This window comes from Pezoporus occidentalis, unplaced genomic scaffold (assembly GCF_034315485.1).
Source record: "Pezoporus occidentalis ecotype Australia unplaced genomic scaffold, CSIRO_AGI_Poc_V1 ctg32, whole genome shotgun sequence".
Classification (NCBI taxonomy): domain Eukaryota; kingdom Metazoa; phylum Chordata; class Aves; order Psittaciformes; family Psittacidae; genus Pezoporus; species Pezoporus occidentalis.
Window position 1 is genome coordinate 1,294,476 of NW_026915158.1, and position 25,008 is coordinate 1,319,483.

General features: G+C 43.5%; 1 protein-coding gene and 1 long non-coding RNA gene across 3 annotated transcripts in view; both read left to right on the forward strand.

The window, feature by feature from the left end:
• CNGA3 (cyclic nucleotide gated channel subunit alpha 3) overlaps positions 1–16,545 on the forward strand; it is a 32,112-nt gene extending 15,567 nt beyond the window's left edge. The window contains exons 3-8 of one of the 2 annotated variants that reach the window (XM_062628562.1): positions 1,757–1,873; positions 2,652–2,831; positions 7,251–7,370; positions 9,520–9,627; positions 11,395–11,501; positions 14,479–16,545. In XM_062628562.1, coding sequence (XP_062484546.1) covers positions 1,757–1,873; positions 2,652–2,831; positions 7,251–7,370; positions 9,520–9,627; positions 11,395–11,501; positions 14,479–15,887 — 2,041 coding nt within the window. In that variant the 3' untranslated portion in view covers positions 15,888–16,545. The remainder of the gene's footprint in view (positions 1–1,756; positions 1,874–2,651; positions 2,832–7,250; positions 7,371–9,519; positions 9,628–11,394; positions 11,502–14,478) is intronic. The other variant, XM_062628563.1, reaches the window with a different exon arrangement.
• A 1,347-nt stretch (positions 16,546–17,892) lies between these two features.
• On the forward strand, positions 17,893–18,943 carry LOC134168654 (uncharacterized). The gene is made up of 2 exons (XR_009966626.1): positions 17,893–18,256; positions 18,303–18,943. It is a non-coding gene; the product is annotated as an uncharacterized LOC134168654 (long non-coding RNA).
• Positions 18,944–25,008: the final 6,065 nt, after the last annotated feature.

Below are 25,008 nucleotides of genomic sequence, written 5' to 3' on the forward strand. Positions count from 1 at the left end.
TTTCACATCTGAATTGTGACACTCAAAATTATTTTCAAAGAACTTGAACTATCTTCTTTTAAAAATATATTTTCAGGACTCAAAAGGAGTAATAATTGGTAAGTAAGCACAGAAGTAGCAATATTAGAATTTACTGCTGTCTAAGATCACACAAAATGTGTATTTTTCTGTAAAAAGGAATAGAAGGGCTTAAAACCAGCCATAGCATGCAGTCTAAAAGAATGACTAGTTCAGTGTCCCTGCTTCAGCGCGGCTGTAGGCAGATGCTTCAGAAAAAGGGGAAAAAACAAGTGGGCAAACTGCAAGTATCTGCAACATACTTCCCGCTAATGCTGTCCCAGCATCCAGCTCAGGAGATTTCTTGACCTGAATGCAGACTCTGTGTATCTGGTAATCCATAATGGATTTCTGTTCCATTAGTTTGTTCTTTCTCCCCTAGAAGCCATGATAACTTTGATGTTCACAATATTCTCAGCACCCACAAAATAAACTAGGTTATAAAATTGTCAATACTAAGGAGTATCTATTGGTGTTTTCTTATTAGAATAGAAGAAGAAAACAGTTGACAAGTTGAGAATTCCAAGACTCCAATGATATACCTCCTGTAGCATGGTTGTTTGTGTAGAAATAATAAAGTTTTAATTCTCTGTTTGTCAGTTTCTCAGCTATGAGTACACACAAAACTCAGCTGCTAATTATCCTTTTGTGGGCATTCAAAATGTTGTTGCCAGTTCTTACGAAGATACTGCAAAGTATCATTATAGTCAGTGTTTTCCTGGCAATACAGATTAACAGACTCATGTGAGAGTTGTTTGCATTACAAAGGCGGAAAAAGTGATCCTTAATGGATGTGAAGAAGTTTCATAAAAGGGAATACTGAAGAATTAAAAAGGCAGAGAAAACCCCAGAAGTCTTATACAAAAATTCAGGGTGATCCCTGGTAATGTCCAGGTTCCAATAAAGTCAATTTCAAAACTCCGTTATGAAAAGATGAGGCTAAAATCTAATGTTGTTTTCTCAAATGTTAATTATTTTGGTGCTAATAAGTAGTCTTACAATGATGGGTACTCACGGGGGTTGGCATGACACTGCACGTGGCATGACACTGCAAGTAGCTTAACTTTACAATCACTGTGCAGTTGCATGCAACTGGGCTGTTTACAGTATTTTTCATGTGTGGCAAATAGCCTCATGTCATTGCTGCTCTGAGGTTCTGCCTCTTTTGCTATGCCATAAGTGAGGTGTCTGTTAATGAAGTGAGCAGCATTAGGCCTGCAGCTGTGCAGCTGGCTGGTAAGAACAGCAGTGGCGGTACTCAGGACTAACTACTGTAAAATCACCATGTTGCCTTACAGTCCAAGTTGGAGTGAAAGCAAAAGGACATGTGCATTTGCTTTGAGTCACAAATAGGAACTGCACTGGTACAAATTCCAGACTGTTAATCCCCAAAAATGTCTAGGAGAACAACACTGAAAAAAGCAGTGGGCAGTTACTTTAAAGCCCCCCAGGGATAAACTCCATGATCTTGCTGGAATGGATGGCAGAGCCTTCACTGACTTCATTTCATTTTGGATGGCTCCAGGGAAGTAGGAATATAGGCTTAGCTCTATATTTGTCAAATGTATGCCATATTACTAGGAAGAGGACAATTTGTTGCATTGCTTCCTGATGTAGAGGTGGAAAGAATCAGGTGGGGGGAAGTCTGCTGTATTATTATGCTGAAATTATTAAAAAAAATAATAACTTGCTTTTGCAGAACCCATTCACTGTGTGAGGATGTGTCTTCAGAACTGCAGAGAGTCATTTCTGTGGGGGGAAGACATGCATCTGAATCCCAGACGAGCTCATTCGCAGGCAGGGGAGCAATGGCAAGGTAACATGCTAGTATATTTCCAGCATTAAATTTAACTTGTTGAAAGAGATTGATCACAATTTGGAGGCAAAGTAAGAAGAACCATCACTTTCCAAAGAAAATAGATGCAGTCCATCTGAAGAAAGACTTTAAGAAGTAACAGAGGCTGCTTTTGACCTTGATTCTGAACTCATTGCTTACTCATTCCTAATAAAAACCTTAGGATCCTTGAGATACTGAATGAGCTCACACAGGTTAGTCTGAATACAAAGAAGTAAAGCATTTTTTACATGATCAGATCTAAAATATACTGAATGCTGAGGAAATGCATGATGTGAGGCCGATCTGTATGGTTTCCTTTTGAACTTGGACAGAAAACATTTTCAGGATATGTAATGTGAATTTGTGGCCAGAGAAAAAGATGTATGAAGATACGATAAGTTAATTACGTTATATCATCTAATTCTGTCAGTCCAGGATTCCCCTATTATCACATAATGTCAGAAGCTTGTCAGAAGTCAACTGCCCCACCCCAACTACTTTGTTTGTCCCCACTTGGAAAGAATATTCTGTTGCTTCTGCTTCTCACTGATGTGAGAAATTTTCCTGATACACTGGAAAAGATGATATATGAAATTGCTGGAAGTGACTGGTTTCATGCAGTTAGTGCCTCAAGTTTAATTTTGTGGCAGGTGGAGAAGTGGAGAAAAATCCTCCTGGGCTACTCTTTGTGGGGACAGCTTAAGGCATCTGATGATCTTGTCTGGTTCAGTCAATGTTGTATGTCTGTTCCATGCAGGCTATCACGATTTGTTGTATCTGTGAGGTCATGGGCTACAAGACATACGCACCATGAAGACCAAAGACCTGATTCTTTCTTAGAACGTATCCGAGGGCCAGAGCTCATAGAGGTGTCCACTCGGCAAAGTAACATCCGCTCCTTTCTGGGCATCCGTGAGCAGCCTGGGGGAGTAAACAGGTAAGAAGATGGTTTATACTTTAAACAAAGACGTCCAAGGTTATGGTATTTTCTTGGTAATTAGAATGGAAGTTTTATTTTAAGAAGAGGATAAGGAGCTTAGCACGGGAGCTAACAGAGTATCTAATGCTGCCCAGGAATCTTCACATAACTCAAGTATTATGGCTTTCAGCACACTTTCTCTTTCCCCCTCAAATATACTGTGGCAAGAACGGGTTCTCAGAACTGGAATTTTATGATATGCTATCTGTGCAACTTGATGTTGCTAAACTCCTCTCTGCTAAGGATGAATGCATTTCTATTTGAAGAATCTAATTGAAGAATGCTAATTGTGGCTTTTTAGGACATTAATGTTATGCACATTATCTTCAAGTGTTAGGAAACTCCAAACCAGCAGTTGTGCAAAATGAGCCATTGCTTTGTTACACCTACTCATGAGTTCAGCTGTTAACATTAAAGAAGGCTTCTGATGCAGAAATGAGAAAATCTTCTGGCTGCCGACTTAATATAATGGCACATACTCATTAGTATGTGCTAATTAGCACACACTCATTAGCACATTGGCACTTACTTAGTCTTTGAAATGGAAGGCAGGTTCAGTCTTAACCTTAAAATTTCTCCAATAAAGCAACAGAGGCTTGGAAGAGAAAACTTTGTGTTTACCATCTTTTGATTTGATGAATTCTCATTACTTTATATGTGTTTTAAATTTAACTCCAGCTGAAAGAGGAGAATGAAGTCCCAAGACAAGAGCTGACTTTCTGTTTGGTATTGTGCTTTGAAGCATAGACTCCCATATTTTTTTGCATAGCTGAAGATTGGTAGACAAGCAAGTAGTAAGTTTATTTGTTTCAAAATCTCAGCTAGTAATTCAGATTAAAGCAAGAACCTTTGAAGGGCTGTGCGTGATACACGTTACCTTCATCTGTTGTGGCCCTGCAGAGCTTACTGTCTTCACTTATCTACCCATTAGAAAATCAGCCCAAAGGCACATTTTATTGCATTAGCCAGATTGTCTGATTTTTTCAGCTGTCTGGATCAGTAGCAACTGCAGATTCAAAGTAGTTAGAAATGACAGCATTGATCATGGACCAACAAACCTCTGCATGAGGCTCTTAGGAGGAATGAATTTCAGAGTATTCATCCTTGCCTTCTGTGTTTGACACTGTTGCCAAGTGACAGTAACTCTGCAGCAGTGGTAGGTATGCTTGTTACTTATCCACAAGCCTTGACAGTGCATCTGTGGAGAAGACTTGAAACGATTGAAAGGATTGAAGAAAGCTTAAAATAATGGCTAAATGAGTACAGGGCTAAAAATTGTGAGAATGCATGTTGCTGTGCACTTGTATGCCTGAGAACAAGCTTTGGACATCAGATGTGGTCACAAATGTGTATGCCAAGCACATGGTAAAAAGAAACTAGTGCCTTGAAATACTTATGCAAAGGGGCTTATTGTGGCAGTCAAAGTTGACCTTTCTAATCTCATCAGTGCAGATGTGAGAAGCTAGTAAGTCAGTCCCTCATGTCAATAAACACGTGTATGAAATACCAATAGTCTTTACACTCTTTAATGTGTTTTATTTAACTTGCTGCAGCCGCTGGCCCTTGGCCAGGTTTAATGTCAACTATAGCAACAACACTAATGAAGAGTAAGTATTGATAACTTTCAAACACCTTTAGACTACTAGCTCCTTCTCTTTTTCCCTTTCCAACCTAGTAACATTTGTAGTATAAACTCCTTATCTCTTCCTAAGTCTTTCCTAAGAATATAGTTTGATTATGAAGAAAGATCTAGTTTTCTTTGAATGAAAAGCATCCTTTGTGTCCCCTGTGAACTTCTTTTTGTCTGAAGTTACCCTTACCTCTCAAGGAGTGAATTCGATTAAGCATTTAGTCTCTACGTCCTCTAGTTCAGCTGGCTGATTTTGCTGCATTGCCAATTGGTTTATTAATTATTCAGTTTTTAAATGAGATGTGTGTATTAATTTTCTAATAGTGGCTTTTCTCTTTTAACATACTAGTCCTTCTTGCAAATCAAGTGCCCCAAAAATTTCAGGTTGTCAAATGAGAAGCGGATACTGATCAGGGTATCAAGAAAACACTCAGTGTGTACAGTCTAAATGAAAACAAACTGTCTTTTTAAAATGTATGTTTCAGTTCAACAGATGTTGTTGGTATAGATGTAAAGAGATTGACAGATAACATAATCAGGCTTGCATTGCAACAGAAGTTCTGACAGAAGCTAGCTATCCTTTGGAGTTTATTTTATATATTTGACAAGATATTTCACAGTGTTACACCAAAGAGAAATCTCTGAATGAAGAACTATAATTTAACATCACTCAACACCAATGTTTGTTGCATGTCTTAGACCACAGCTGTCTGAGGACATATCTGCTTTGTAGCATCCAGCAGCAGATCTGTTGTCAGTCATGATGATAGATTTTTTTTTCCTTTTATTGATTTCCAGATGAAAACAAAAATAATCATGATAGTTTCTGATTATGTCAGAAAAACTTAAAGGGAACTCTTGGTTTTCTCTACAAATAGTTCCATCACAGGCTAGTTCGAACTGTACATTGAAATGATGCTGCAAAGCCAAAATGTGCGTATACCTGAACAAGAGGTCTTCTTGCTCTTGAAGCAACTTTTTGGTTTGGTTTGCATAACTTCTATTAAAGAAGAAAATCTGTGCAGTGAACAGTGACAGAATGTTCAGAATTTTATTTAGACTGGTATGAAAAAGTGCGAGAAGCCTGGAGCTGAGCCTGCTAGTCAGGGCCCAAAGGGCCGATTGGGATGGAAATACTACTTTTTTACTCTTTTTCTGACAATGACTGGTGTACCTTGGGCAAAACTTTCATCCTTCCAGTGCTTCATTATTTTTAAATGCAGACAAAACCTGTCTGTCTACCTGCTGGACAGTCTGAAGTATTTGACAGATGGGAAATGCAAATGTTTGATTCATTCAAAGACTATGACAGTGTTTTCATAGGGGCTGACAAAGACATGTTTTCTAAGTCTGAAGTTGCATGCTCCTTTTAATGTGCTGGGAACACAGAATGGATGCCACTGTACTGCTGTTAAAGAGAGCAGTCACAAAACAAGCACTTTATTAGTTACTGGATTCCAGTTTTCTCAAGAGCACTGATTAAAAAAAAAAAGATGCAGGGTTTTTTTGAAGCTTTTCATTATGTTAAAGACTTAAGAACCGCCTGCAGTTGGGGAACTGCAGAACGTAGTCTTTGATTATGTCCATCCTGTTCCTCTGAGTGACTTCCACCTATAAGTAGGTGGGAGTATGGTAAATATGGAGTTACCACAGTAAAGAGATAGGTAGTGGGTCACAGAAATGGAAGAAACTCACTTATGAATGATACCTGTAGTTGACAGATGAGTTTGTAGATCTCAGAGAAAAAAAAAATGTTGGCATTAGATGCTGTGTGAGAAAGTGTTTTTTTCTCTTTTCAAAAACAAAACAGAGGAGTAAGTTGGAATTGTCAAAATATTCCCTCCAAAGTTCACCACCACTAAGACTTCTGGATTAATTCTCTATCTCAACCTACATTTCCCTGCATGTCAACATCCACAAATTTACAGTGGCCCTACCCTTTGAAAATTATGTTTACTTACATTTCTTCCTTTCTAGTAGGAATGCCAGACTTTAGAAGTATTGAGGAGCTATGTTAATGCTAGCAACAGCAACTGTGACTTGGCCTTCAGATCAGGCACCATGCATAGTAATGTGCAGTGAAATCCTGATATGTTTTTTAAATAAGAGTTAGTTTAGGGGGCAGATTTGAAAAAGAAGTCAAAGTTCAGGGGTTTCAGTGGCAGAGAAATAAATACTTGAGTTGCAGTTCTCATTGCCATGTAGAAATCGGGCTTAGTAAGTGAAAACTGTTTCTTTGAGTTGAGGTGCATGTATAAATAGAAGATCAGTCAATCCAAAGGTTCTTTTCTCCTCTGCCTATGCTCCATGTTAGTTTAAAAGACATGTGAGAGGAAATTCAGCTTCATTTAATTGCCATTAAGCTTCAGACAGTCTCTGGGGGGTTTTGGATCTGCAAAGAATGCTGACAGTTTGGTCAGCCATTTCAAGTTCTTCTATATCTTTTTAAATGCCTGAGTTCTAACAAATGAAATAAATTAGAAACATATAAGTAAAATCAGCCTGGTACACTGGTATCTGAAGAGATCAAGAAAGCACAGGTAACTAATGCACCAAATCAGCCAGCTGGTTACCTGATGTGATGGTGTCAGTTTGAGAGGTCTCAGCCAGTAAACCATTTTTACCAGTTGGATCCCTGTCCTACTCTCTCTGGAGTCTAGTCTAGTTTCCTGTACCTCAGCATCCACCCTCTCCCTTAGCTGCTAGAATATCAGTAATATTGCTAAGCCTTACATTATGTTGTACAGCAAAAAGGAAGAAAAGAAGGAGGTTAAAGAGGAGAAAAAAGAGGAAAAGAAAGAGGAGAAAAAAGAGGAAAAGAAAGAGGAAAAGAAAGATGACAAAAAAGATGATAAAAAAAAAGAAGAGTAAGTATAAAGAATGAATGTGTGTTTGTAATATACCTCCTACACCACAAAGCACAGTGTGGCGTTTCATCACCACACTTCCACCACAATACTTGTTCTGTAGGCTGCAAAATGTTAGCCTGTCAAATTGTTAATATGTTTTTCCCTTTGGAAAGGTGCAGCTGCCAAACAAACTTGTTGCATCTCAAAGACCTGTGTTTAGGCATGTCATCAACAGCTTCCTAGGCCAGTAAAAAGAATTCATCTACTTCTGCTCACTTTGATTTGCTGTTGAAGATCACTTTTTACTATGAGGGCATTTAAAGTTAGCAGCCTGCTTTGCAGATCTGCACAGACTTCTAATTCTTCCAGAATGTCCATAATAATTCAGACAAGATGAACCAAAATCTGGTTTGGACAAAGAGGAAAAGTCTTGCCTGTAGAGAATTATAGATTTACTAGTAAGTTTACTTATTACACCAACTAGCATATTTAATTACTTAATTTGTGCAGTTCATTACTGGTGATCACTAAAGTTTGCTTCTGCTGATTAGGAGATGCTGTATTTTTGCAACTGCCCTGTTTTCAGTGGTCAAACAAGATTATTTGAATGCTTTAGACAGAAATGGATCCTGCTTCTGTTTTGTTCCCCCAAAGTTCACGCAAACCTAGTACAATTTAGTTCTTACCAGGTATTAAAAATATCAGTGATAACATAAAAATATGCATTTGAATGGACTTCACAGTTAAGGAGTAGGTTAAGGTACTATACTGCAAGTTTATGTGTATGTATATGGTGGCATGTGCTGCGTAGGCATGGGAACATGCAGTTGCTAATCGCTCTGAGATAAAATCTGCTTGGTGTCAAGATCTTGACTTTCTTAATCAAAGCTTCATTTGCTTAGCCTTTGCTCTAAGGATTCTCTTTCGGGTCCAGTTACCATATAGCGAGAGCCTGAGCTTTGCAGTAGCCAAAAGGGTTTTAAAACATTTTGGCAAAGAAAAGAAACATTTGATGTCTAGAAGGTACTGTACTTTGTCACATGAAGACCGTATTTCATGGTCGCCAGTTTTGAGGTGGTGATCAGTTTTCTAGAGAAAATGGCTCGAAATCTGTTGTGAAGATGACAAAGTAAATACTTTTTAGATTAAAGCTGCTTCCTTTGCTAGCATTATCATCTGGGCATTCAGCAAGGTTAATGCCAGAAATATACACAAATATGAAATAAATTATCGTTGCATTTTAATATATTTACATTTTTGGGGATTAGGAAAAGTCACACAAATACATATGAAGCATTGCCCAGTCACATGTGTCCCACACTAGTATAGAGTTCACAGATCATGATACCACATGTTACTGTTGGAATAACTTCTGCAGGTGCGGACCTCACAATCCACTAATACCTGTTTCCTTTGATTACATACAAGATGCCTAATTGCTGTCTCTTCCATATCAACTTTTCTTGTGCTGGGGAAGGCCACTTCTGAGCATACTCTGCATGTGCCATTAGCCATGCTGTTCTTTAAATCTTTACATTCCAGGCCTGTATGCTTCATTTAGCGTCTCTTGATTGTTGTGAGGCTTAGGGAGCCACGACTGTAAATATGTGAATTTTTCTTTTACGTAATAACACGTCTTAGTTCTGGTCACACACTTTATGCGTGTATGCACACATGGAGTCTTACTTGTATAAACATGTATTTCAATACATAGGTGTTTTACTTAAGTGTGTGCTCATGCAGTCATTTCCAGAACAGAATTTGCCAAAACCATAAAAATTAATCTGCAAAGGAAGGCTCTTTTCCTAGCGAGGGGCCATAGCCTTCTAGCTGGAATAGTAATAAGAAACATTTAACATTTTACTCGTTTTGGTGGGGGTCATATGCAGAAAAACTCTGGTTTCCAGCTGTGGCAGCATGAATATCTCTGGTTTTCTTTCCACTCATACTTACTTTTTCCAAAGTTGGGTCAAGCAAATAAATAGAGCATGTCAGATGGGATGAAACTAATATTTAGAATCTCATCTGAAGCTGCCTGCATGGACACCTGCTCTTTTTTTCTGGCAGCTGTGAGTTCATTGTGAGATGAGCAGCCTCCAGAAGAGGGAGGTCCAGCAGGGTCACTTCATCACATATCCAGTGTAAACCTGCATGTTTTACTTTCCAGGAAGAAAAAAGAAATCTTTGTGATAGATCCTTCAAGCAATATTTACTACAACTGGCTGACCATAATTGCAGCACCTGTGTTCTATAACTGGTGTATGCTAGTGTGCAGGTATGGATTTAATTTAATAATAATTTTAGGTTTCAAATGTAGTGTCTCATTATGTTTCCTATGTAAATCTTCCTCTTATCTTCCTGCGGTATTTTTTGGGTGCCTTACCTAGAAGAGTTACAGTCCATATACCCTTAGAGATATATGCTATATATGCCACTAGGAATATAGATGGCCGGTGTTTATCTTTTTCTCACGATCAGTGTGTTGTAACTTGCAATGACCATCCTCGTGAGCGCTGGCTGTGGCCTCTGTGTGCCACCTGCTGGCTAGATGCAGAGATGAGCTTTGGTCACTGTACGCTCAGCAGCCACTGCTAAGGATACGTCTTCTAGTCACCCAATAGAGAGCAGAAGAGATGTCTGGGCAGTGTTGGGTCATCTTAAAAACACGAGGCATCTATTGATGCTTGGGGGCAGGAAGATTTTACTCGAATATTTATTTTCCATTGTAAAATGTAGAAAACAGTTTGAGTCAAAGTAATGGAGTCCTATGGAAATGCTTAACTTAGGCTGTGACTGGGAGAGATGAAGGTGGCTTGCCGCTCAGAAACAAATCTTGTATTTGGGTATTATCTTAATGGAGATATGTATCCCATGAAATCTGATGCATGTTTTATTGTAATCTGAAATGAAATCTGACGCATGCTTAATAGTGTGCCATCAGCAAGTTTGCTGATGACACCAAGCTGTGTGGTTCGGTTGGTACGCTGGAGGGAAGGAATGCCATCCAGAGGGACCTTGACATGCTTGTGAGGTGGGCTGATGGCAACCTTATGAAGTTTAACCATGCCAAGTGCAAGGTCGTACAGCTGGATCAGAGCAATCCCAGGCACAGCTACAGGGTGGGCAGAGAAGAAATTCAGAGCAGCCCTGTGGAGAAGGACTTGGGGGTGTTGGTTGATGAGAAAATGAACATGAGCTGGCTTCAGTGTGCACTCACAGCCCAGAAAGCCAACCTTATCTGGGGCTGCATCAAAAGGAGCGTGACCAGCAGGTCGAAGGAGGTGATCCTGCCCCTTTGCTCTTGTGAGACATCACCTGGAGCATTGTGTGCAGTTCTGGTGTCCTCAACATAAAAAGGACATGGAACTGTTGGAACAAGTCCAGAGAAGGGCCACGAGGATGATCAGGGGACTGGAGCACCTCCCGTATGAAGACAGGCTGAGGAAGTTGGGGCTGTTCAGCCTGGAGAAGAGAAGGCTGCGTGGAGACCTCATAGCAGCCTTCCAGTATCTGAAGGGGGCCTATAGGGATGCTGGGGAGGGACTCTTCATTAGGGACTGTAGTGACAGGACAAGGGCTAACGGGTTAAAACTTAAACAGGGGAAGTTTAGATTGGATATAAGGAAGAAATTCTTTCCTGTTAGGGTGGTGAGGCACTGGAATGGGTTGCCTAGGGAGGTTGTGAATGCTCCATCCCTGGCAGTGTTCAAGACCCGGTTGGATGAGGCCTTGGGTGATATGATTTAGCGTAAGGTGTCCCTGCCCATGGCAGGGGGGTGGGAACTAGATGATCTTAAGGTCCTTTCCAACCCTAACCATTCTATGATTCTATGTGTTTAAGTTTTGTTCCTGGCCTGAACACCTTTGAATTCTAAAAGATCCTAGTGTCTGTATAGACACAGCTTTAGTGTGCCGGTGTCTGGGCATGGAGATATGCTGCCTGTAATTTTTCAGTGCCAGTAATGTGCAATAACACATTGCAAGTGCTTTGCTTATGCAGTTGGTGTAATTTTTGTGTGCGTGTGTGTCTTTGCTCCTTTAGAGCCTGCTTTGATGAGCTACAAGAGGACCACATTAAATTATGGCTGTTTTTGGATTATGGCTCTGATATCATTTATATTTTCGACACGTTTGTGAGATTCAGAACAGGTGAGTCCTTCTGGGGTTTTACAGTGTTTTCAGGTACAACATGGATATAAAGGCTGGAAACAGAAATTCCTTGTAGGATCTGACCAGTGTAATATCCTGTCTACAGCAGAACTCAGCAGTGGGGGCTTTGGGAAGATGAAATGTCTCTCCAGCTTGGATTGTTTTAAGGCTGGACATCCCAACACCTGCACTTCACTTCTTTCTAAATTCAGTTCTGTCAGTGCTTGATAGGCATGCCAAACGCTGACTAAACAGCCACTGTAACAGGCTGCCTGGGGGAAGGGAGAATAAGGCACTTTCCATATCACAGTCATTCTCTGTGTGATATATTGCTTGTGTTTATCAGATGGAGCAAGAAACCAATTGCACCCCGCAAGTGCTGCTTTCCTAGCCAAGCTGTGCAGCATCCTGCTCAGAAGTGATTATTGAGTCAGTCAAGCACAAGACCTGACACCCGTCTCAGCCTCTGGTCTGCAGGCTTCTGCCTGCAACCAGCAGTGCTGCTCTTCTGCCACCAGCTGTATTTCCTGCAGCCTCTATGAGGTCCTGGCTGGGGCTCCCACTGCCTGGTGGTGTTACAGGGTTAACCCAGGAAGGTGGTGTTATGGGATTAACCCCAGCACCTGTGTTTAGGTCTTGCCTTCCTCAAGAAAGAGTGAACCTAAAGGATCTGTGAGGACTGTGCCATGTCACATGTGAAGGGGCTCCAGCTTCCTGTTCCTGTTTCTGTAGACCAGACAGGCTGAGAAGATTTCATATTAGAGCCCAGCTGGTACAGATTCTAGCCTTAAAGGGATATCTGTTTTAAACTAAATAAGGTCATAACATAGGCCTAAGCAATGCCATACAGTGACCCATATCATTAAATTGCTACAATAGCCCTTGAGGTACTTTGGTGCTTGCAGTTTGGTCTGTGACAGGTAGCGCTCCCTCAGGGCAGTGTCTGGACATAGCTGGAAGGACAGCAGAGGTTGGGTGTTGTTCATGGTGTTATTGTTGGAGGAGGCTGTGAGAGCTTGCATGTGAATAGAAGCTGTCATGGTAGCTGGTCTCAGGGCCAGAAAATGTTTCCTGGCTTGTTCTACTTTCTGGTATGGACTCAGCCCCCAAAAGTCCCTTGGAGAGGTCCAGAACCACACTGATCTTTACAAAATGAGAGTTCTTTAAACCTTCCATTTTTACATTTTGATTTTTCATTCTTTTTTTTTTTTTTAATCACGTTGACCACTTGACATTAATTATGGTTTGTGACAAGTTGTAAACATAAGACAGAGGCTAAAAATGCTGTCACGCTGGGAAGTGCACAACTCATGGCAAGCCAAATTCTGACACTTAGCAAGTACCTTGTTCAATAGGAAAGTCTATTTCAGACAGCAGCCTAAATCAAAGGACTGCTGTATTTGTGGCCGGATGGAAGGGTTTCATCTTCTTTGTGTAGTTGAAATGTCAGCTCTGCCAACTAGATTTCTCTTCTGCTGTTACATTTGTTATTGCAATGGGGAAAAAAGCAGAAATTGGGCATATCCAGGCAATGTAAATCACACATTTCCACAGTCTGTCCTGACAATGATTGACTATTAAAATGTGGTTAGAAAGTCAGTTGTGCAGGCCTGGATTGGAACTGCAGAATTGCCACCGAGATCTCCTGAATGCATCAGTGTAGGTATTTGCTGCAGTTTCAGGCACGCAGTTAAGGAAGTCACTTCTTTTGGGTGCTGAAATCTTTGTCGACTCTCTTAACAACCCCATCTGGCTCTGTGCCTGCTGCCTTTTCCTGTAAGTCTGCAGGGTCTATCTGCCCTGGGGACAGAGGTCATGGAAGCCCTTGGGAAAGAGTGCGACTCCCTGCTGTCTAAAGGCAGAGATTGGCTTTGAACTGCATCTAGGTAACCCTGCAACTACTATGATCCGCATAGCTTCTCTGTGGTGCAGTCCTGTCTAGCTGCAGGGCCAGTTTTGCTGCATTTCACCTATTTGGTGACTGTGCACTATGAAGCAGAAAAGATTCATGCCTCAGCAGCTGATCAAGTTTAGCATACTCCACATTTTGATGCTTTTAAAAGGTTTTAATATAGGACTTCAGTTCTGTGAGGGGACAAAAAAGAGCTGAGGGCTTTTATTTCCCTTCATGAGGGAGGTGTTTTCAAATTTAATTGTGAGCCAAAATTCATCTGCCTGGTCAACTTTTCTGTTTAGTTGCATTATTCTGTTAATAAGGGCATATTTGAGCAGCTTTTCCAGCAGCTTTCTAGGAGGTAATACATTCATGCCATAGGAACTACTTCCATTTGTCGTCACCATTAGTTTGCAGACAGTGAAAGACAGATGCACACATATACGAGGCAACTGTAGAGGTAGGCAAACATTCCAGAAACACAGTTGTGATGTGTAGACCACAAAGACATGCAGCTTGGTTTTCCTCTGCTTAGTAACATTGGACATAAGAGGAAAAGCAGGTCTCAGGGAGGAGGAAACTGGGTTTCTTTATCTCAAGGGTATCTATATTGCTTGGAAAAAAAAATTCCAACAATCCATTATGCCTACTTCTTCTTGTTATGTATTTAAAAATATTCCACTCTGATTTTACACACAATTGCTTAGCACTTGCTTAATTTTAGTTATGACTCATGCCAATGATTCACAAAAAAAATGACACATTTGAATCTCCCCTTTCTTTTTGCAAGCATACCTTAAAGAAAAAGATAACAGCTGTCCCAGAACAGAGTGGGAACCTGCAGGGAGCATGGTAATCGTAGAGTCACTGCTCTTCATCATTATATATCAGCTTTGAAACTTCACTGAAATATCTGCATTTGCAATGAACTATTTTTCATTAAATGAATTCACAGTGTATCAGTGTCTGTGTGCAGATCAGTACAAGTGTTAATCTTCTCAGGTATCTGCAATGTAAGTCAGTCAGTACTGTTGATGGCATTTTTATTCTAACAAGTAAAATATGTACTTTTATTCTTTGAAGGCTTCCTTGAACAAGGCTTGCTAGTTCAGGATGAAAAGAAATTGCGAGATCACTATACCAAAACTTTGCAGTTCAAACTGGATGTGCTGTCTGTTGTGCCAACAGACGTGGCATATCTGAAGTTTGGTTTGAACTACCCTGAGCTGCGATTTAACCGCTTGCTGAGGATTTCTCGGCTGTTTGAGTTTTTTGACCGTACTGAAACCAGGACGAACTATCCCAATATGTTCCGTATTGGAAACCTTGTCTTATACATTCTTATCATCATCCACTGGAATGCGTGTATATACTTTGCAATTTCAAAGCTCATCGGATTTGGAACTGACTCTTGGGTCTACCCTAACGTGTCCATCCCAGAGTACGGGCGCCTGTCTAGAAAGTACATTTACAGTCTGTACTGGTCAACACTCACTCTGACAACCATCGGAGAAACACCTCCCCCGGTGAAAGATGAAGAGTATCTCTTTGTGGTCATTGACTTCCTGGTGGGTGTCCTGATCTTTGCTACCATTGTCGGTAACGTGGGCTCCATGATTTCCAACATGAATGCCTCCAGGGCAGAGTTCCAGGCCAAAGTGGATTCCATTAAGCAGTACATGCATTTCCGAAAAGTGACGAAGGATTTGGAAGCCAGAGTTATTAAGTGGTTCGATTACCTCTGGACCAACAAGAAAACAGTGGATGAGAAGGAAGTTCTCAAAAATCTGCCTGACAAGTTGAAGGCTGAAATCGCCATCAATGTCCATTTGGATACACTGAAGAAAGTGCGTATATTCCAGGATTGTGAAGCTGGACTTCTCATTGAGCTGGTGCTGAAACTGAAACCTACAGTCTTCAGTCCTGGGGACTACATTTGCAAAAAGGGAGATATTGGGAGAGAAATGTACATTATTAAAGAGGGAAAATTGGCTGTGGTGGCAGATGACGGCATAACCCAGTTTGTAGTCCTAAGTGATGGCAGCTACTTCGGTGAAATCAGCATCCTAAACATCAAAGGTAGCAAATCTGGCAACAGGAGGACAGCCAACATAAGGAGTATTGGTTATTCTGATTTGTTCTGCTTGTCTAAAGATGATTTAATGGAAGCCCTCACAGAATATCCAGAAGCCAAAAAGGCTCTGGAAGAGAAAGGGCGACAAATTCTGATGAAAGACAATTTAATAGATGAAGAAGCAGCAAAAGCAGGAGCTGACCCAAAAGACTTGGAAGAAAAAGTAGAAAAACTTGAAACAGCTCTGGATACACTGCAGACCAGGTTTGCGAGGCTCTTAGCAGAATACACCTCATCTCAGCAAAAGGTGAAGCAGAGACTGGCCAGAGTAGAAACCCGAGTGAAAAAATACGGTAGTGGCACCTTATCAGTTGGAGAAGCAGAGGGTGAAAAATCTGAAGAGGAGAAAAAGCAGTAATGGAGTATTTGTACTTCCTCATTTATTCAGTGGAGAAGGTTGAAGCCTGTGAAAGCCATAACTGTATGTAAATATGTGTGTGCATACACAGACCTGATTATTTTTATATGAACTCAAGAGAATGGGTTTTAGCATTTTTAACTAAAGCAGTATTTTCTTGTAAATAGAACAATGCCATTTTCTTAGGGGGACATTTGGTCTGGCATTTGGGTGCTTTTTTGTACTGGGAGTGGGTTTCTTACAAGTCATGCTCAGAATGTTTATTGTGTGTGGTGTGTGTAGGTCTTGACGCGTTGTCTCTTCCCATCTCTGTCGTGTTAAGCAGGCATTGTACTTAAAGCAAGGAGGGATTGGGTTTTGTTACAGACTTCAAAAATATTTAAAGGGTACATAAATAGCTGTACCTTGCTACCTTAATAGCTGATCAAATACATGGATGCTCACCTGGGCTTCTCAAAATCTTTGTCCTTTCACAACAAAGCATCTGCAGAAGTGGTTGGGCTACAGCTAAGCAGCAGCATGTACTTGGCCTGTGCACATGTATGAAACTCCTGTGCACACAGATGCTTTAGTCTGATTATTTCTAATGAGCTGGACTCTGCACAAAGGGCCACGCTGACAGAGTAAGCAGTGCTCATTCATGTCCTTTCTGGCATGGTCTGTGCTTTTCAGCACAGCCCTATGTCCACTGGTAGAATCCTTACATGGAAGGGGGTCCCCAAAAGCTCACTAGTGAGAGGCATCTGTAACAATATGGCTTCACTAAACCTGGGCGGAGAACAGAGGGCCCAGTTGTGTGCAGCTCCTGTATGGAGGGTCTTGAGTGAATTCTGTCTCAGCAAGTGGTTGGTCCCAGAGGGAGGCTGCTGAGAACCTGCATGGGCTGGCAGGACAGACTGTCCCTGCCTCCTGCCAGCTTTCTCCCCCAGGGGGGTTTCTGTGAACAGGGAGAACAAACCCTGTGTTCCAAAGTCATTCTTGCCTCTAGGCCTATGTGTTCTTCCTCTTTATTTTATTTAAGGATGCCTATTCCAGCTCCCTTCACTACTTACTGCCAGCTTTACTCTGAACTGCCGTGTTTCTGTTAGGGAGAACCAAGGCCACATTTGCTGACAGGAGGCTGGTTGTGCTGGTTGCGCTGGTTGCTTTTCTGCTCACTGCAGAGCAGCCAGCAGTCTGGATCTGAGATGAATACACAGGTCCAGTCCACTCAGCCTGCTGTGACATGCAGGGCAGAACAGTACTGAGGTTTCTTGCTCTATCACATTGCAACTTCAGGATTTACCTCTTACGCACCCCTCTTAGCCTCTCCTACCTTGCTGCTTCCAGTTTCTTTCCAGGCTTCTCTCCCTCCCACCGAGAGGATTTCTCTCAATACTCTCCCCCTGGGAAGATACTGTCATTTTTCTGTGCAGTATTTTTCTGCCGTGTAGCTTTCTCTGTGTTACTTTTATCCTGTGGTACCTCACTGACCTGAGATGTATGGAGTAGCAGAGGCTGTTCAGCATCTATGCCATGGGGGCTGGGTCCTCCAGCACCATTAGGTATTACTTAATTCTTCCCTGTGAGGCTGGTGAGGCACTGGCACAGGTTGCCCAGAGAAGCTGTGGCTGCCCCATCCCTGGCAGTGTTCAAGGCCAGGTTGAACAGGGCTTTGAGCAACCTGGTCTAGTGGCAGGTGTCTCTGTCCATGGCAGGGGGTTGGAACTGGATGAACTTTGAGGTCCCTTCCAACCCAAACCATTCTATGGTTCTGTGATTACCATGGGCAGCGCTCTGCCTTTTAGTTGTCATCAGCCTTGGTTTAGGAGCCCTAACAGCAAATGGGAATAGGTGGTCTGTTAGAAAACTAGTAAGAAACCCACAGAGAAGAGGGTGGATTATGCAGGTGATATCCTGCTGTATTCCAGGCTCTCTTGCCCAACAGCCATTTGGAAAGCCATGTTACATTTTGTGCAGATGTTCATTAGGCTGAACAATGAAATAAACAGAGACCATTGCTCTGGTGAGTACAGGTGCTCAAAGTAGGCACTTGTCTCTGGGCAAGCAGCTGTCCCCCTCCTGTTGATACTTTTGGGCCTGGTGAGAGACAAATCTGACAGTGACTAAGGAACAGGGCTTTACCAGGACACTGCCAATGGAACCACCAGGTAGTAGATGTCCACACACAGGCCATGTCTAAACTCTTATCATCAGCCTAGAAGCCAGCTAGACTTAGGGATCTACTGTAGGCTGGGCTTAACCTCTGTTACCAAAGTTTCCACTGATTGCAACAAGTGCTTTGGAAAGTAGCTGAGACCTACCTCTGGCCAGTGGAGTTCGGAAGTCCTTCAGCTGAATCTTGTCCTTATTTTCACCATGGCGGCGTGGTTCTGAGTTACTGGCTGGGCTTAAACCACGACACAGGGGCTTGAGACAATTAGGGGACGTAAGAGAGGTGCTTTTGGCAGGGGTCTGAGCACCTTCGTCACCCCACACTGAGGAAGGCAGGGTTGAAAGTGGGGCTGGGTTGGTACTGTAAGCACAGATAGTCACAGGCTGCTGAACTTGAAGCCTTCCCCTTGTAACAGGCAGGTACCACATGCACCTGTAGCTGATGTTCACTGTCGTGTTACTCAAATGCCATGTCTGGTAGGGTTTCATACTCACTGTCATGTTCTACATCAGTCATTGTTCTCTGTAAATATCTAAATACCTACCCAACATCCTACAGCTGTTCCATCCTGCTAGGAATATACAGATAGAACTGTTTAAAGTATTACTTATACCAAATTTTTACCTGTTAAGACCCCCCCCCAAACACAAGAATGCTTTGTCATCTGATGGATCAGAACAGCTTAATCTATCCATTAAATATGTGTTTGCTCTTCCCTTTTCTGTACTTGTTTGGTTTTCACATGCCAGAAAAAGAGCTATTTTGATGTTATTGGCTTCAGTCATTTGGAAACGTACAGCTTCTGGCATGATGAAATTGCATCCTTTGACATCTATCATCTCTGTAAGATGCTTTTTCCGCTTAATGTGGCAGCATGTACATTAAAATATTCTGAGTAACATTCAAGCAACTCTGTGGTTTCTCTTACCCATATCCCTCTAGCTTTTAGCATTTCATGACAGACTTTCATTGTGCCACTATCACATTGCCCAGAAAGCTTTAGCTGAACAGAGATCTGAAGTGACAGAAAACCAAGTGGGAATGGCGCTGGTCTCCCCTCAGCATGGGGCAGCTGGCACAACACGGCTTTGGTCCCATGCCCGGTTTTGACACCATCACTGTGTTTGCAGATACAACACAGACACAAGAGCCTTGACCCCCCACCCCGCTTCCACAGTGGCGCCAAGCCTTGTGGGTGGCAGAGCCACCTGGCTCCTGCCTTCCCTTTCCCCATGCAGGGTGACACAGCAGGGATGGCACCTTGTCCGGCAGAAATAAATGTGTTGGCAGCACTCTGCTACTTGCACACACACGTGTCACCTACCAGAAAACAGAATGGTTTGGGTTGGAAGGACCTTAAAGCTCATCTGGTTCCAACCCCCTGCCACGGGCAGGGACACCTTCCACTAGACCAGGGCCTTGGGCAGTACCTGGCATGGGCTTGCCTGGTCTTTCAACCCACCATAAGAGAAAGCCAGGAAGGAGACAGCTCTTAGAAAGCATTTGAACACATGCCCTGAATTTGCAGACAGGGGTTTCACAGGCACAGCATCCACTTCACACAGGTACGGGAGCCAGCCTGTGCCAAAAGGGTGGCCATGGGGTGGGAGTCTTGGTCCAGACTGCCTGTGCTGAGTGAAACACCTGATGGGGAAGGCCAGAGGTGCTTGAACATCTGCTGCAGGTGCAAAAGGAGGGCAAAGCTGGTGAAGCAGCACCACTGTGTTCCATGTGCTGCTTGGAGCAAGCATTTCCAGGGAAGAAGTTCTTAATTGCATGGCTGCCCCATCCCTGGCAGTGTTCAAAGCCAGGTTGGATGGGGCTTTGAGCAACCTGGTCTAGTGGAAGGTGTCCCTGTCCATGGCAGCGGGATTAGAATCAGATGATCTTTAAGGTCCCTTCCAACCCAAAGCATTCTAGGATGCTATAAGGGCCTTGAGGTATAAGCCCTGCTCCCTAACAGCAAACAATTCAAGCCGTGCTGCTCTGCAGAGTGCTCTCCATAGCACCCCATCCTTTTTCCCTTGTTCCCTACTATTATTTTACTTTAACAGATTTTACAGTAGAAAGCTCAGCTCTGGAAAATTCAATGAGCTGGACAACAGAAATGGTGGTGACAGCAAAACATCACATGCCTTTGTACAGACTCCCATACATAGAGGCAAGGGTTGGGGTTAGCTTAACTCTGCAGCTCATTCTGCAGAAAGAGCCCAGGATTTATTTATTTTCCCTTAAGGCATCCGCTTTACAGTTTTATTCCTGCCAAATGTTTACAACCAGACAGGGCTCTGCTTTACATTAAGGAACAAACTGGTCATTTTCCTTTCCCTCATGAAAGCATTAGTGCTTTCTGCTTTAGTGCTTTCTCCAAGACTGTCTGTAGGTTGTTGCTTTGAAAGACATGTTCCTGTATCACTGCTGACAGCAAGGATGAGAGAGTTGCACAGGCCAAACCTAGTCCAGGTTGTCCAACAGGATAATACAATCAGGCTGACTAAGGAAGAGCTGTTCTTCATCCTGAAGACTGCGGGATGACAGCGTTTTACTTGGCTTCAAAGTCCTGCAGCGCTTCCACTGACGTTTCCATCCTGGAACACACAGGAAGAATTAAACTGTTGTTTACACAGTTTCAGAAAAACCCTTTACCTATCCCTGAGAGCAAAATGAATTATGCAGTAAATGGAGCTGGCAAGTCAACAGGCAGCTGACACACAAGATTCCAGCTGTGGCACCTTTCTTTGGGGAAGCCATCAATCTGGGAACATCCCTCTCCCTGCAGCCCCAGACACAGCCCAGAGCTCAAGAAGGATGCTCCTTTACAGGGAGGATGGGAAGCCCAGCTCCCTTCCGCTCGGCCTTGGGCAGATGGGGAAGGACACACATGCAAGACCTGAGAAGCAACCTCTGGGGCTAAAACCGGTCAGGCGCTTTGTTTCTGAAATTCAGATTTTGCAGCCGTTTGCAGCTCACAAGTGAACGCCCCTCACAGCTTCACTCTGGAGAACACAGTTCTGCTGCTCTGTGTTTGCAGCCCAACCCCACTGCGCACCGGGCAGGGTGAGAAACGAAGGGAAGACCCACATTATTTAAGCAAAAGCGGTTTCTGCAGCCTCAGGAGCAGTACATGGGGTGGCCTCAGCTCCAAGGATGAGCACAAACATCAGCTTTAGTCCAGAAGCAGCAGCAGTTCTCACAAAGAGATCATCTTCACCAGCTCTACCGTTACTGCTTGGCTTCTGCTGGGAGAGCAAAGGGTACAGTGCCAGTGGCCACAGCTCCCATGCCATCCCTTGCCATGTTCTCCCAAGAGGCAAAGGACAACATGGTCCAGCTCTGACAGGGACCTGTCTTACCTGTAAGCTGGGGGTAGGTTACTAAAACCAGAAGTGCAGAAAGGAATCTAGTAATGGTTACGGTTCTATTTTTCTTTCCTTAACAATTACAGTGGCAGGTATCAACCTTTCTGTAACAGGGCAACTGAAGAACAGTAACATGGAAACCCAGGAAAGGACTACTGCATTACAGACCGATGGACACCTTGAGTAATAGCTCATGATTTATCAGCTTTTCAGCTGTTTTGACATATCATTTCTTTAGTCTCCTGACAAGAGAAAACAACAAAACACAATACCCCCAACATCCCCCCAAAACCTAACACCCCTCTCCCCCCCCCCCCTTCTGTTCTTACTGCCAACAGCTGTTTCCCACATCACACTGGAAGGGGTCATCCCACAGCAGGCACTGCACCCAAGCAACCCCTGCAGGTGGGTATCACAGTGAGAACAGTGGGCACTGCCTGCCTTCCCAGAGCAGCAGCTGAAATAGATTTGAAGGAGTGCTGGTTTTGGCTCAGCTCACCTCCAAGGCTGAGGAATCGAAGGGACCTTGCTGCAAAAATCTGTGTTTTTTAGGAGAATCAATGCCAGTTGCATGCTGCAGTACATACACGTCACCTGCAGAGCTACAGTGCAGGCAATTCATGCAAGCAGCTTCCGTGGGATTCCTGCTATCTTCAATATCTAGTTACATTTAGGCTGTTTAAAGCAAGCCTCAGGGCTGCTTGTTCACAGGTACTTGGCAGAAGGAAGCATCTTAGCAGCGACTTTGGGCACGCTGTCGTGAAGGAAATGATCCAGAGGTGAGTTTAACTGGATTCCGACTATTGAACCGCAATGCCTCATCTCCCTGTAATAGCACCACTGCCTCTGACCATGCTTGCATGAAGGCTGGTAAAAAGCTCAGGTATAGCCACAAAAAGCTGCAGAGCTTTCCTAGGGAAGCACCACACCTTTCCAAACACATCACTTGCTGCCACAGCTCGTTTGTCCCATCAGCCACAGCCGGGATTCTCCATGCATGGTTCAGACTGGGCAGATTGACAGAGGAGCTGCTCCAAGCAAAACACCTTCACTTCAGGGTTTCAATTGCTTTGAAAGGCTTTCACCTGCCATAACCTAACTGCACCAGCTGCAAGCAGTGGCTCCAAAGGAGCATGAGCACAATGAGGAAGGAGTGAGAAAGGAGCCATGCAGCACCTCAGGGCAGCCAGAGGCAGTTCAAATCTGAAGCCAAGAGCAGGGGTGACAAACCCATCCCAGGCAAAGGAGAAGCACCATGCAACTCAGCTCGCTGCCTGGGGAAGAGCAGCTGTTACAGAAGAGATGCAGAGACCTGGAGAAAGCAGACAGGGAAGTCCCTGTCTATGGACCAGGCAACCGATTCACATTCTGGTGGCCAGCAGAGGCCGTGCCAGACTGATGGGCAACAGCGATGTCTCCAGTGGAGCATGGTCCTTGCTCAGCCATCTCCAGTGCTACGGGCAGGAGCAGCAGTGGGCAGCACAGCAGTTAGCTGCTCTGTGGGTTTCAGTCCAAGAGGGCTCCATCCTCACTTGTGCAGGGGAGAAAAAATGGCAGAAGGAACTCAGAAGGTGATGGGACCAAGTGGTGCTGCCGCTGGCCACTGGGAGAGTCCAGAGGCTGCAACCACTCTTGGGACATGCCTAGAGAAGTGTGAAAACAGCAGCATATGGCTGCTGGAAGCTCCCACCTTGCAGATGCTGCTGACACAGCTCAGTTTTACCACCTGCAGCCCTGCAGCAGTGGCTGAGGCTCAGGGGCAAATCCCTGTTGCTTCTGCAGCTCCAGCGTCAATCTTTGCAGCTGCTGGTCTGTAGTAGGATACAGCAGCTGTGTGCTGGCTCCAAGCCACCCACTGTCCCTTCGAGAGAAGCCAAGAGCACAGAAGACAGAAGGGACTAAAACCATCCTACTGGTGGTAACAGCAGTAGCGTGTGGTCCCAGAAACAGAGTCCCAAACCCAGGAAGCCTTTCAAAGCCAGCAAGGAACAGGCTTGGATGAGTCCAACTGCTTGGCCAAAAAGCTGCAGGTTTGGAAGAGGTTTGCCCCTGAGAGGCCCAAGCACTGCCACTGGGAATGATCTCCAGCCCAAGAGTGCTCGCACCTGGGCTGGCTGATGGCCACTGAGCTGGAGCCTGGCAAGGGCAGAGCCCAGTGGCTGCAGCCCTGCTTCAAGGCAGCTGACAGCAATTTTGTAAGAAATTATATCCGTTGGGGATTTTAGTTTGGGAATGTGAGACCCTCCCTGGAGAGATTCAAGCTGAAAAACCCTGGCCCAAGAGCAGCCCTTATCAGATGCTTGTAAAGAAGACTGTGCTGTGTTTTGAGAATAAGATATCCCTGTTGGTGAAGCCAAAATGTCACCTGCTTTATGTTAGGTGACTTGCTACAAAGTGCAAGGATTCTTCATGTGCAGATGACCATTAAAAACTTAAATAATAAAACAAAATCAGTGTACACAGCACAAGGGATGTTATTCATCTGAAAACATCTATGGAACATTCTAGTGTGGAGCTTCCCATTTTTATTAACATCAATTATTTTACGAAATAATGAAACCCCTTTAACTGCCATCATAAGAGCTCACCTGACCTTTGCACCTTGCTGCTCAAACACTGAATGTCTGCAACAGGAAATAACTAAATCAAGCCTAGCAGCACATAAGGTATGGCATCTCAAAACATAGAACAGAAACCTTCAACTTGTTGCCATGGATGAACAGTTACTCGTGAGCGCTGCTGCTCACACTGTGGTACTACATGGGTCTGGAAGCAAAAGGTTGCAGTGGGAAAACAGATTTAAGGGATTTTCTCTGTAGGTGACCCCCCTGGCACAGCAGAAATGCACACCTGAGCTTTCACTGACATTAAGCAGAAAGGCCTCACGTCAGCTTTGCACATGACAACAGTTCAGACACAAATCAAGCTGCTGGGTTTTATCTTCACCTGACATTGCTCAGTTCTAGTTGTCAGCCAAGCCCGTATGAGCCATAGCATCCCTGCACAAGTAGCTATTTGTAGTTTAGCTGTGCTGCGGGTCCTCCCAAAGGCAGAAGCCAACTCCAGTGATCACTGACTTTCAGTCAGCTCTGCTTTTGTTTTTAAGCCTCAAAACTATGCACAAACCTACCCAGGAAGGTAACGTAGCAGTTCCTAAGGCTATTATCCTAAAACAGAGTAACTATTCCTGCCCTCTACCTGCATCTCCAGTGTCCTTGTCTCTTAAGAAATTTTCACACACAAAACCCCTGAAGCAGGATATATATCGAGCACAGAAATCCATAAACACAAGTGTAGCAGGCTGGCTTCAGTTATTTGTCAGGACCACTGAGTGTATCCTACAAATACTGCAGAACAGAACAAACCCATGCTGCTGTTATCTCAACACAGCACCCTCTGCAATTAAAACCACCTTCCCACATTCCTTGTCTTCCCAAGATCCTTTACAAGATTCCTTTCAGTTAAGGAAATAAAACCGAGCACATCTCTGCTTCCTTCATCTTCCCTAGCCATTGTCAATCAGGATGTTTTCCAACTGCTTCTCTTCCCATCTACTTAATTTTTCTGCTGCCCCATCCCCTCCTCTCCCATCTCATCCCTCCACTTG